The following is a 13,832-nucleotide window of genomic DNA, read 5'->3' as shown; positions in this document are numbered from 1 at the left end:
GCTTAAAATCCGCCACTTCTTCTCAGATTTCATTTAATCCAATTTGTTGAGTTTTTGTATTTTTGTTACATTACACACTCAGATCTGTCTTATTCCCAGCAAAATGAACCTTTATTTGCCTGATTTATTGAAGAATGTATGATATACTCAGTATCGCCACAAGACACTTCCCAGTCAGGAGTGTTGATCACATCAGATTATGAGAAACAGGAAGGCGAGTTTGATGGGAGGAGAGTCGACAGATACAAGCTTCGTCTCTTGTCCAGTTGTGACATATTTCGAGCTCTTCTGCAGCCAAGACACCATGATTACTGGTGAGCATTTATTTCAGCTTCAGTTGAATAATCAATTAAAAATTAATCTAAGGTTAATTTTATTTATTAACTGAAAAACTGCTATTTTCTTTTAAAAAAACTGAGTTTTACAGAGGGCAGGCTGTGTTTTCATTACATAAAGGGCTACATTTTTCATAATATGGTCAATTAAATTAAAAAATAATGCAATTTTAACATTACTTTGTATCAGCTGTGTTAAATACTGACTGAATAAACATTAAATTGTGGTTTTGTCACATTATTAAACAGACATATTTACAAAATGTAAACATCCTCACCTCTGTAGCATATTAGTCATTTTTGTTTGATCAATCAAATTTTATTTGTACAGCACATTTCAGCAGCAAGGCATTTCAAAGTGATTTAGATAATTAAAAACAGAAACACAGAGTAATAAATAGATAAAAAGATAAAACCTTTAAAGACATCAAAACCCTAACCTTAATTTAGCCTGAAGCAGCTCTAACCAGGTGGGATTTAAGTTGAGATTTAAAGGCTCTCAGTGTTTCAGCTGTTTCACAGTTTTCTGGAAGTTTGTTGTTCTGGGGATGCAGAGCAGAACCAGAACCTGAGGGGTTTAGATGGTTGGTACAGCAATAACAGATCTTTAATGTATTGTGGTGCTAAACCGTTGAGTGATTTATAAACTAACAACAGTATTTTAAAGTCTATCCTCTGAGCTACAGGGAGCCAGTGTAGGGACTTTAAAACTGGTGTTATGTGCTCTATCTTCCTGGTTTTAGTGAGAACAGCAGCAGCAGCTTCTGGATCAGCTGCAGCTGTTTGATTGATTTATTAGTCAGACCTGTGAAGACGCTGTTGCAGGAATCAATGCGGCTGAAGATAAACGCCTGGATGAGTTTCTCTAGATCCTGCTGAGACTAATAATAGGTTAATTAATTATTTGGATCCCTCGCTTGGACTGATACCAAGCCTGAACACGTACTGAAAATTTTTAATTTCTGCCCTCAGATCCGAACGAGTCGTCATTTGTGGACGACTTCAGCACCGTCTATGAAGAGCTGAACTTCACCTACAACTACACGGAGTTCACCCTGAACCCGGCCACCGAACCCTGCGACAACTTCCGGTTCCCGGATGTCGTGATGCTGATCGCCTGCTTGTTTTACGTCTTCGTCTTCCTGTTGGCCATTCCGGGGAATCTGGTGGTGGGGTTGGTGATCGGGCTGAGCAAGCAGGCTCTGACCCCCTCTGACCTCTACCTGCTCCACCTGGCGGTCGCGGACCTGCTGCTGGCCTTCACCCTGCCCTTCTGGGCCACCTCCGTCACCTCCGGCTGGGTGTTTGGGGATCTCATGTGTAAAATCGTCACCATCCTGCAGGAGCTGAGCTTCTACTCCAGCATCCTGTTCCTGACCTGCATCAGCATGGACCGGTACATGGTCATAGTGCGGGCGATGGAGGCCCGGCGCACAAACCGCCAGGTGTGCAGTTGGGTTATCTGCATTTTGGTTTGGGTGATCGGTGGGTTGCTGTCCCTACCGGGGTTCTTCAGCTCCGCGTTCCCTTCCCAAAACTCCACCCACATGGTTTGCGCGGTGCAGTACAACCCCAGCAGCGCCGATGAGTGGCGGCTGGCCACCAGAGTCCTCCGCCACGCCTTGGGGTTCGTCATCCCGCTGGCCGTCATGCTGCCCTGCTACGGGGTGACCATCCAGCGGCTGCTCCGCGTCCGCGGCGGCTTCCAGCGGCAGCGCGCCATGAGGGTCATCATATGCGTGGTGGCCGCCTTCCTGCTCTGCTGGACGCCGTACCACCTGGCGGTGATGGCGGACACCTTTTTCCGGCTGAAGATCGTGGAGTACGGGTGCCGGGAGAGGGCGGCGGTGGACCAGGCCATGTTTGCCACGCAGAGCCTGGGGCTGCTGCACAGCTGCGTCAACCCGGTGCTGTACGCATTTGTTGGGGAGAAGTTCAGGAAGAAGCTGCTGCAGAAAATGAGGAGGATGGGCCTGTTGGAGCGGGCGTCGGTCTCCAGAGCCAGCAGGTCCTCCATATCATCGGAAATCACATCAACAGTCATGTGAAAATGTTACTTAGAGCTGCAGGTTGGAACTTTTATAAAAGTGTTTTTTCCATATTTGTGGAAACCGTCACCATGTCATGACAGTTTATGAGACATCTGTGAAAAATCAAGCTCGTCCTCCTCCCTCAGCTACTACTCCTGACCAAAAACAGCCAATCAGAGTCAGGAGGCGGGTCTTAGCCTGTCAATCATGCTCGTGTACGCCCTGTTCTCCTTCATCTCCTCCCTGAGCTATTGCCGTCTGAAAACAATGCTCTGCTATCAGTCCAAAATAAACAACCAGAGCCAAGAGAGTCTTAGCGCTGTAAATCCAGCTCATGCATGTTTTGATCAGTGTGCTAATGGAGGAGAAACAAGTTACCGTTACAGAAAAATGGTTTATCTGCTGTTATCAGTGGCTATGCTAACTAGCCTTAGCCTTTGTGGCTGAGGCTACGGAAGGCTAAGCCTAGTTAGCATTTGTAAATAGCTTTGTAACTCACTAACCAGCTGTAGCATAGCAGACAACAAAGGGGAAGTATGAGAGTGATTGACAGCATTAAGATCCTCCTCTTGGCTCTGATTGGCTGTTTTTGACAGAAACGTATTTCTACAGTTAGAAGTGGGAGAACGTGGAGGAGCTCCATTTTTTCTCACATTCTGTCTCATAACAAACTATCATGACATCACGATAACTTTAACAAAAATTTTTTTTTTTGTAAAAAATATTTACTGAAGCTTTAACTCCAAATATTTGCTGGACTTTCTACATATCTTTTTACTTCTAGTTGCCTTTAAAACTTCTTTACCTTTTATAAATAAGTTTCCTATGTGTTGATGTACATTTCATTGTATTTATGCAACCAGAAGAAAGGCTTCCTTAACTTAAGCTGGGAACATTTGTGCAGAAGTTTGTAAAGGTACCAAAAATTAAACTCAAATAACAGCAGCGCTTCTTCAACATTTTACTTAATTAAAATGTTGAACAGTCCAAGAAATTACTCAAGTGAAAATAAAATGTATTTGGCAAAATTATGACTAACGGATCAAAAAATCTGATTTAGTATTTTTAAAAAATCATATCATTACACAAAATATAAATTTAGGTGGAAGAATATAAAAAGCTCTTTAAGTTGATCAAATAAGACTAACTGTTCTAAATATTTAAAAATGACATCAGACGGACCAAAAATTTAAATAATTCATATAAATAACACAATTAGAAAATCTGGATATAGAAGCATTTTTACAAATCAAACAAGAAATGTATTTAAAAAATGCAGGCGTGTTGGGGAAATTTTTGGTACACTGGTTTCTACTCAACTATGCATTTATGTTGCCTCTATTTTTATTTTAGCATATTTATATTTTTACTGAAAGTGGGAAAACCAGATCTGTCAACATTTAGGGTAAGTTGTGAAAATATTTCTTAAACTATCTTACAGCATCACAATGTCTAGACAGACAAAATGCTAAAAAAACACCAACAGATGCAGAAGAAACTGTGAAACAGATGTTGGTCTTTTATGAATCTGTTTTTGTGTAAATGTAAAAATATTTTTTATCTGTTAATATTAAATAGTTTCAGCTGAAGCTAGCTTTTTGTATTTTACATATTAAAAGTCTAATTTCTGTATGGCCAAGAAACTTCATTAAAGTTGAAACAAGGAATCATTGTCTGGTCATGTGATTAACAAAAGCACCTCTGAGTCACATCATTGATCAGCTGTTATTTGTATTGGTTAGTGAGGAGACCAAAAACAGAAGTTGTGATTTTCTGCTGCAGGAAAATTATAACACAGTCAGATGTCAACATGCTTTTTTTTCTTTCCTCTTCACCATAAACTGATCCCTCAGGTGTGAAACCGACTTTGCTTTTAATGCAACAAAGGAAATATTTGTTTTTTCCACCCTCTGAGTCTCAGTGAACTGTATAATTGTAGAAACGGTCACACTGCCACCTTCTGACAAACCACCAAATCTGTAGTTTAAAGTCTCAATGCAGGCAAGTTAAATGGGAGTCATGCTTTAAAGCTTTAAAAATAGGATACTATTTGAATCCAAACTGCATACTTAGTTAGCAAGCAAAATATTTAACAAATAAACAATTTAGCTAACTCTGAGCTTGTTATATATTTAATTAGCTCAGAGCCAAATATCTAGTTTGGAGCTAAAGAGTTAGCTTGCTCCAATAAAAACCTTGGAGCTAAATGCTCAGCCTGCTAACCAAATAATTGGTTTGGAGCTAAAATTAGCTTCATAAGCAATTTCAGTTTGTAGTTAAATATATAGCTTGTTAGCTAAATATTTAATTTGGAGCTAAATATTTAGCTAACTCTGAGGTAGCTAAATATTTAAAGATCTCAGGCCTAAATATCAAGTTATATTTGGAGCTAAATAGTTAGCTAGGTAATTACTTAGCTGGGAGCTAAAATTTAGCTTGCTACTTAGGAGCTAAAGGTAAGGTAACTAAATATTTACTTAGCTAGCAATATATATAGCTAGCTCTTAACTAGCTAAATATTTAGTTTGGAGTTTATTTAGCTGACTCTGAGCTAGCTAAATATTTAATTAGCACATAAATATTTAGTTTTTGAGCTAAATAGTTAGCTTTCAAACTTAGCATTTAGTTTGGTGCTGAAATGTAGTTTGCTAACTAAATACCTAGTTTGGAGCTAAGTTTAGCTTGATGACTAAGTATTTAGCATGCTATTTAAACATTTAGTTTAAAGCTGACATTTATAAATAATGACTTTGAAAACTGAACTCCCATTTTTTTCTCTTATGACAGGATAAATAACCCAAATTGTTGCTACTCTCCACACTTTGCAGTGTGCCCCAAAGTGTTGCACCATGTTCTTCTGACCTCAGGTTGGCTAAAAATGACGCAGAGGGCGGGAGCCTTGCTTTCAGTGGGCAGACGGACCAAGCAGCTGTCGCTGCGCGGTTCGCGGAGCTCTGACCGTCATTTCCCCCTCCAGACTGCCTGGCAAAGGTAGGGGGAAATCATGAGTGGGCTGATTTAACTTACGGGACAAGGAGCGGTGACGGCAGGGGGTCACGGTGCAACTTATCAGGTGGGATCTAGTCCTTGGACGAAGCCAACCTCAAGGAATCTCAAAGAAGACTTGTCCACCTTAGTTTGGGAGGAACACCACTGGGAAGAGGTAAAACCAAGAGAAAGAGAAAATTGGGATAAAAACGAGGTTGGAAAATCAACCAGTCAGTTCCAAGAGAAGTCAAAGGAGTTGCTGTTAATGCAACATGATCTGGTGGGTCTTATCCTAAAAATACCTCTGTCCAGGCAGTGGTCGCTGTCTCCGTCCTTCCTGATTACCTGCTCATCAACAATTCCTTTTTCAGACAACCGACTCCAGATAGCATCAGTTTTAGAATATTTAGCAACTGCACAGATGTTGCTAAAGTTTTTATGTTTCTGCCTGGAGTCAAATGGATGGATTATAACTGGACCTGTTGATTTTAGGCCCTAAGTATTTACCCGCCTAGACGTCCAACCATGAGAAAAGCTGATGTAGCAATGACCCTGAAGAAGGGGGCCGATGAAGCAGCAGCGCCCCACAGTCCCATCATCCCCCCCAAACGGTCCAAGACGGCCCTGGAGCAGGTAGTCCCCGAACCCCGGGGCCCTGGCCATCCCGACCCGTCTCCTCCCGTTTTCATCCGGAAAATGAGGAACGCCGCGGTGGGGACTGGCTGTGACATCCGCCTGAAGGTGACCGTGGTTGGGGACCCCCAGCCGTCCCTGTACTGGTACCACAACGACGAGCTGCTCAACATGGAGAACCAGGAGTACGGAGGCCTGTGGATTAGGGACTGCAAGCCCAGCGATGCTGGTCTCTACACCTGCATCGCCAACAATCACCTGGGAGAAGCCCGGACCAGCGCCGTGCTGGCCGTCCTGGATCTGGGTGAAGGTAACGGTCCTGCTAGCTTACACGCATCCATGAGCCCGAATTACGGTCCAGACCAAACGGACCGTAAATCAGGATTCCTCAGAACAGCCATAACGTTCACAAACCACCAGACAAGTCAAAGTTTCAGCTTCAGGGCAATAATCACAACTAATTTCCTACTTAGGAGCCAGAAATGATCAGGGTTACTTATAATTGCTTAGCCAAAATACACATTTAGTTGGTAGGCTAAATATTAGTATTGAGTCTACTTACTAAATAGCTTCAAAATAAATGTTTAGCCTGACTAAAGATTTAGCTTCCAACTGAATAGGATCTAACTAAATATGTAGCTTCCTAATTAAATAAATTCAAACTTACCTTTAGCTTACTGGCTAAATATTTAGCTCTCAAACTCAGTATGTAGCTACTAGATAAACTAAACAGTTAGCTTGCTAAAACTAAACATGTAACTTGATGTTTGGAGGTACATTTCTAGTTGTTTTGTTATTTAGCTTTCTAACTAAATATGCATATTTAAAATATTTGGCTTGCTAACTAAATATTTAGTGAGATATTTAGCTTTTAAGTAAATATTTGACATTTAATATTTAGCTTGCTAACTAAATAAGTAGCTCATCACTACATATTTTGTTTGTAACTGTGATATTTGACAGTTAAAGATGGTGAAAATTTGATTTTGAAATGAACCTCTATTGTTTTTGTCGTCTGTCAGGCTGAATAATCCAAGTTATTGCTACTAATTTTTGACTCCTTAGGATCCAACCTGCTGCCTGCAGGATGCAAATAATTGGGAGATTTTAGCTGTAAACATAAATCATTACTGGAAATGTTTAATAATTTTATAATAAAAAAACAACCTTTACCTAATTCAGAGAAAGTAGCTCTATGTTGGCTCCCTTTCTCTCCAGAATCACGTTTATTTTTCCTTTTCAGATCTAAACCCAGATTCAGTTTTGCATGTTTTTTGGTGTCTGATACATCTTTGCTTGATGTGAGCATGCAGTGGCAAGGTTTGATTTTTGCGATTCTTTCTGGGAATAAATAATTTCTTAAACAGCTGATTGATCCAAAGCTCCTCGCTGTTCTTCAGTGTCTGACCCGGGAGGCCAATCTTTCTGATCAGAAAACCAGATTTTCCTGCTCAGCATCGCCTCGATTCTGGGTCAGCTGTTCTACAGAGCGACTTCTTTATATTTGAATAATAATATCTTATGCTTAAAAAAGCAAAATATTATATAATTTAATCTTAAAAATCCTAATTTTTACAAGCTCTGTCTCAGAAAAACGAGCCCAAATGTTTTTAAACATTTAATTTATTAAACTGGTCGACTGACCAGTTTAATACAAACAATTGGTTACTTTGATAAACTTTGGAGATAAATAGTAATAAACAATCTTTAAATCCTGCCTGTATTTACTGAGTTTTATATTAACCCTCATTTCAACTGATTGATATTATGAAATCTAACAGGTTAGACCAAATAAAAATAACTCTTGAGAGACCTCCTGCTGGTAAAAGTTATTTATTGCTGTCATATAATTAAATGTTAACAGAGGAAAACATATTATAGAATGTGAATTTAATTTTAACATCTTCAAACTCCAGAATTGGCTGGAAAATGACTAAAAATGTAAAAAATGATAGTAAAATGAGCAGCACTCTTTATTTTTAATAGCTTAGTTATGCTAAGCTAACTAATGCTAATCTATGAATCATTCCAGCAAAAAAACTCCTAAGTTTAAGTTATAAATCAGTGTTATTTCAATATAGAAGGTCATAAGTAAAAAAACATCTAGCAGATAAAAGTCACATCTTTAATATGTCTTATTTTTGTAATGCATCAGCCTTTCTGTTCCAAAAAACAATAAAAACGTATAACTGGACCAAACACGTTTTAAAAGTCAAACCACAGCAACAAAAAGAGCCATTTTTCTTTTATTTTCCTCCTGTAAAAAGCCAGAAGCAAATAAAACACGCTGCTGTTGTTTTCAGAGCTCAATGTTTTGGGTTGAAGTTTCCCATCCACAGCAGAGAAGAACGTTGAATTTCAGCTTCACAGCAGCTCAGTGTGATTCAGACTCCTGGATCCTCGGCCGGCTCCAGCTGTCCCATCACTCAGCGGAGCCGCGTCTCTCTGAACGTCTCTCTGTCCGCCCTCTTGTCCTCCGACCCCCCGGTTATTTATACAGAGGAATGTGCCTGGCCTCAGATTTTTGTGATGCTAGCAGGCCCCGCGTCTCTCCTGTTACACAGCAAGACATCACTGCTAATATTAGCCAACGGGTTTCGCTCCCAGCCACTGGGCGGCTCAGATCATTCACACGATGCGTCTTTCCTCGACTAAAACCACAAAAAATGTCTCGTATAAACTCTGGATTTACCTGTGCAGGATGCTGCTGCTTATTTATGCCAACAAATCAGTCAAAAGTTGCAAAATGGAGGTCTTTTCCTATGTTTTTTTTAGCTATTTTTATACAGTTTCTTGAATATTTTTCACAACCTTTCAGCAAATCTGACTGAAAGTTGAAACAATAAATTATAATTTAGGAAAAATCCCAGCCTAACAGCTAATTTCTGAATTTTTTAAGTCAAAAATCAGGTTGTAATGCAGAGAAGTGTCATAAGGTGGAGGGATGAGAGGAAGGAAAACGGCCCATCAGGAGCGTGTTGGGCTATATTTGGCGGGTTGGACGTAGTCGGCGAGTGTGAGCGAAGCGTCTGCATGTTTTCCCCGCCGTGTTGTCCAGGAGCGAACAGGTGGAACCTGAGTTACTCTCTGGAAATCCCCGCTCTATGCAATCAGTGAATCAACAGGGGCTGATCCACTTTAATCAGAGGATAAATCACAAACGGTCAAAAAGGTCGTTACTAATCAGGCTACAAAAGGACCGGAGAACAAAGGTTTCCATCCTGGCATTGCTTTGCAACAGGATTTTTAAAAATTCTGTTCTAATAAAGAAAGTGATATAAACCTGCTAAAGTGGTTTTTCCCCGTCACAGATCGCTTTAGTTTCAGTTTTTGTTGCCGCAGTTAGAGTAACTAAATCCGAAATCAACTTTCTTTTTGCAGATAAACTGTTTAAATAGTTTCTTAAGGGTTCTATCTTCATGTTTCTGTGCAAATCTTGAGATTTGTAAATGTGTTTAATTCTGCAGTTACCTAAAACTGTCTCAGTGCTGCCCTCTTTGGGTTGAACACAGGCTACTGCAGTTTAATTTTCCTATTGGTTGTTGCTTGTTGCATTTTTTAAAAAGTGCAAAATTTGTCACTTTTGTAAATAAGATGGTTAAATTTGTTGCTTTTTTATGAAAAAAGTTTCAAAATTTGTCACTAGTTGCTTTTTTGGTAAAGAGTTGATGGATTTGTGTTTTTCTAGATTTATCAGTTGTCACTTTTTAAAACAAAGTTGCTGGATTTATTGCAAGTAGGTTTTTAACAAAATCACTGGATTTTGTTGCTAGTTTGTCTTTTGTAAAAATAAAAGTTGGTAGATTTGTTGTTTGTTGCTTTTTTAAAAAGTTGCTGGTGTCCAAAGGATTCAGGGCTTCTTAAAGGGACAGAGGCCAAATTCAATGCGTCAAAATGTAAAGTCAAATTTGTTCCAAGTTATGTGTGATATAAATGTAGCATTTTCATAACAACTGAAGGTAATATTGACACTTGATTGTGCTTTAAAGGCATCATACATTTGAAAAATATTTAAAACACCTATTTAAGTATAATTTAATGAGTGGATCATTTGCTTTAAGTTTGCTGCTTTTAGGAAACTTTTTTTCCTGCCGGCTGATGATTTCCTCTCCCCTTAATATTTTTATCACTCTGATGTTCATATCAAACACCAGATTGAAACTAAAACCTCATGAAATGCAGTTTCCAAGGAGACAAAAAGAGATTACACAATCAGCAGCGCATGAAATCAAACCTGTTAAAACCTGATTACATTTCCCCTCTTTTGGATGTTTTATCTGATTTATTTCCTGTTTTCTGTCATTTTAACGTTTTGCGTTGCTGGTTGAGGGTTTTTTAAGCTGGGATGTTTGGAGCAGATTTTACACAACAGATGATATGTTTTGCTGTTGGCACATTGTTATTCTGCGTGAACGTTGCTGCTTCTCAGCCCTGGTGACAGCAGTTACTGTATGTATTAATAAATAAACGCAGAATGAGCGGGATTCGCTGGAATAAGGAGAGTGTTCTCCCAGCGCGGAGGAGCGGGGATCTCCCCTCCTCCTCTCTGCTTCTTCCAGCAGGTTGAGGATAAAACTCGACCTCATGGGGAGGAAGAGTCGGATCCGGAGAGGCTGGATCGTTCCCACCGGTTCGTCCGCCTGCAGGGGAGGCGTTGGGGGGGGCGCAGCGGGGGAAGATGCTCTCTCCGTCGCTGGCTATTGTTTTTACCACAGAGGGGGGGTGAGATGCATTCAACAGACATTTGCACCTGCGGATGGAGGTTTGCTTCCCACACATGGATTCCCTCAGTAGAACCGCAGAGACTCGTTATGTAATCGACAAAGTGCCTTCTTTCTTTTGCATTTGCGTTTTTTTCTTTTTGTTTATTTCTTTTCTCTCGCCTGGCTGTCAGCATATGAGAAACGCAGCGTTATGCGCTGAAGCTGCTGATGTCTCTGGAGGAACATTCCTCATATAGGAGCAACGTGGCGGCGCGGATCCCCCGTGTGTGGCGGGGAATACCCTGCTGCTGAACGTAAGCCAGGCAGAGAAATAAACCAACCATGGAAACATTTCACACCAAAGAGAACAACCAGGCAAGTTGCTCCTTTTATGTCTTATCTCTGCATTCAATTGCTGGAAGCCTTTATATCTGGGATTACCTCTGTTTATATCGCCGTTTTCACAATAGTTTGAGAATTTTGTGCAAAAACCTCAAATCGTCCCTGTTACTCAGAAATCAGCAGAAAAACTTTAAAGTTTCACTTGAAATATTTTACACAATTTGGACAAGGCTGTCATTGCAAGTTTTTTATTTCATTGCTGTGTTTTACTAAAAAATCAGTTTTTATGGTCTGAACCTAAACAGCCCGACTAGCTTTAAAATTAGAAGAAGGCAAAATAAATTTAAAAAAATTTACAAAGTAGTTGAAGTCAAGCTAGCAGTGTCGTACGTCAAAACTAATCATTGGATGTGAAGAAATAGTCAGACAGATGTTATGATTATTAAACTAGATTATATAACTAAATAGAGAAACTTGCATTGTTTTTAAAACACTAACTAATGCTAATGCATTTAGCAGAAGCTAAATAAAAATAAATGCTAATTTCAACCGTGTTCATATGATATACAAACATCACTTGGTGCTTCCCTAACGGGTGGGTAACTTTAGAGGAAATAGACTCCATACACTTCAAAATAAGAGCATGAATGTAAATGTCTAACTATACTTAACAGTCGGTAACCAAAACTTCAACACAAATGTTGAACTTTATTCAACTGAAAGTTTATAAAACAACAAATTGGGCAATTAGAATTTCTCCAAAATAATAATTTAACTTAATCTAAACTCTTCAAAGTCAGCAAAAATACTAAGCTAAGAAAATGTATCTATGCTATCAGTGGATTAGCAGAAGTATCCCTGCTACTGGGATGAAAATAAACGTCTTTATGAATTATTTACAGTCGATAACCCAAACTTTTAATACAGAACTTTATATTAAAGAAAAAAATGTATTTATAAATTATTTATTTTATTCAAAAGTAATATTTTGACTCACAGTTGCATAATCAAATTCATACACATAAATTATACAATTTTATACAATTATACCCAATCTTGCTTCGTAATACTAGTATTACTTGTTCCTTCGCTGCCTGGTGTATCTAAAAAGCTTCACACCTCAAATTAGTGTCTATTCTGATGTACAAGACATTAGAAAGCCTAAATATTTTATTACATAATCAAGCTCAGGCTTAAGATTGTTTTCTGTTGTAAAGTTCTGTTGCACGTTTATGTTTCCACATGTAGTTCACATTTTGACCACTAGATTGGTGTCAAGATACCTCTAACAGCAACATTAGCATGAGCGGATATGTACCAACCAACGTTTGCTGTGTTTCCTTGGATCTATTCTCAGTGAAAGTGGTTTGAAGGGTTAAACCTCCATGAACAGATCTTTACCTTCACTAACAATGTGATGGTTTACCCTGAATAAAACAGACACTTTTTCACATTAATCTCCATAAAGGAAGAACGTTTACAGCTGGTTGAGGTTTTTTTTAGGGTTTATTTTTTTTACTTTGAATGTGGGGATGGACGCAGTTTGCATTAATTTTGCATGAATCTGCAGAGTAATCTGTGCAGAGTGGATTTCAGATCTGGTGAAATTTAGTTTGCAGACATGCAGGATGAACAGATGTAGCATCACTTATAGGAAAATATTAAAGAAAGGACCGAGGTAGGCACCAGCTCCAGTGGTAAGAACAATAAAATGATGAAGGAGGCTTTATTAAACTGTGGAAGCTGTTAACAGTATTTTATCTTTCTAAGTGATTCCACACGCTGGGATGCAGATTCATGAGCGCCACTTGGATAAGAGTGACTCAGTCATGCTTTCTATTTTCAGAGCAGTGACTGAATTTTCTGTGTGTGTTAAAACAAAAGGCATCTCTTATTAGCATGCGCTTCTATCCGGAGAGGATCTGCTGACATTAAGCTGCCCTTAATTTAGTCTCCAGTATTTACTTTGCTCCTTGGCCTCCCTGTACGGTGACATGTGGTGTATTTATGACAGATGTCTCAGTGTTTGGAGTTTCTCCTTTTCTACTGGTTCACTAAACAAACCAACGTGAACAAGGCTCTTGTTTTTTAATTGTCCTCCACCAAATATTGCTAATGAATCCTTGTCACAGTGACGGCGTAGTAAGCATGTTACTATGGCAACCGTGTCCTCTCCTCACGCCATGATCCAACTTCAGTCTCCCGCGTTGCCAGAATGGTAAGTTATTACATCACAGACTCGCTCAGGCTGTGTTTGTCTTGCCTGCAGACTCTGAGACAACAGAAGATGAAGGTGGCGACCAGTTCGAGACCAAAGAGGACCGCGGGGACGCCGAGGACGAGGCCGTTCATGGTGGTAACCCGTCTGTCTTCCTCCTCTGTGTCCCGCCAGGATTTGCTTTGGATTTACTGTTGTTGCTGCTGCAGCCTTCAGACGTATATCAACAGCATGTTCAAGTGTTACAGCCCAAACCCTAAATCAGGCATCAACAACCCAGAGCTACTGCCCTGCAGGTTTTAGATGCATCCCTGCTCCAACAGCTGAATCACATCCAGTGGTGGACACTGATAGCTAACATGTTAGCTGTGCTTCAGACGTATATCGAAAGTTAGCTGCACTAACTTTTCATAAACATTAATTCCCCGTAATGCTAAAGCACTATACCAGCATGGTTTTCAGCAGAAGCTAATGCTAACCCACTACAATATGACAGTATTTAGCAGAAGCTAATGCTAACCCACTACAATATGACAGTATTTAGCAGAAGCTAATGCTAACCCACTACAATATGACAGTATTT

The 13,832-nt window shown here is 39.6% G+C and overlaps 2 protein-coding genes across 2 annotated transcripts in view; both read left to right on the top strand.

The window, feature by feature from the left end:
- LOC103138160 (C-X-C chemokine receptor type 2-like) lies at positions 1-4,031 on the top strand. Its single transcript, XM_007552279.2, has 2 exons — positions 1-314; positions 1,308-4,031. The coding sequence occupies exons 1-2, from the start codon at positions 200-202 to the stop codon at positions 2,381-2,383; spliced, it is 1,191 nt and encodes a 396-aa protein (XP_007552341.1). The 5' UTR covers positions 1-199; the 3' UTR covers positions 2,384-4,031.
- Positions 4,032-5,603: 1,572 nt separating this feature from the next.
- The window catches only part of spegb (striated muscle enriched protein kinase b), a 38,758-nt gene continuing 30,529 nt past the window's right edge, over positions 5,604-13,832 (top strand). Inside the window, exons 1-3 of the mRNA XM_016671619.1 lie at positions 5,604-5,633; positions 5,846-6,296; positions 13,301-13,384. Coding sequence (XP_016527105.1) covers positions 5,619-5,633; positions 5,846-6,296; positions 13,301-13,384 — 550 coding nt within the window. The 5' untranslated portion in view covers positions 5,604-5,618. The remainder of the gene's footprint in view (positions 5,634-5,845; positions 6,297-13,300; positions 13,385-13,832) is intronic.

Source organism: Poecilia formosa, unplaced genomic scaffold, assembly GCF_000485575.1.
Source record: "Poecilia formosa unplaced genomic scaffold, Poecilia_formosa-5.1.2 Scaffold47, whole genome shotgun sequence".
NCBI lineage: Eukaryota > Metazoa > Chordata > Actinopteri > Cyprinodontiformes > Poeciliidae > Poecilia > Poecilia formosa.
Note: the sequence above shows the minus strand (reverse complement) of the source record. Positions and strands in the feature narration are given on the sequence as shown.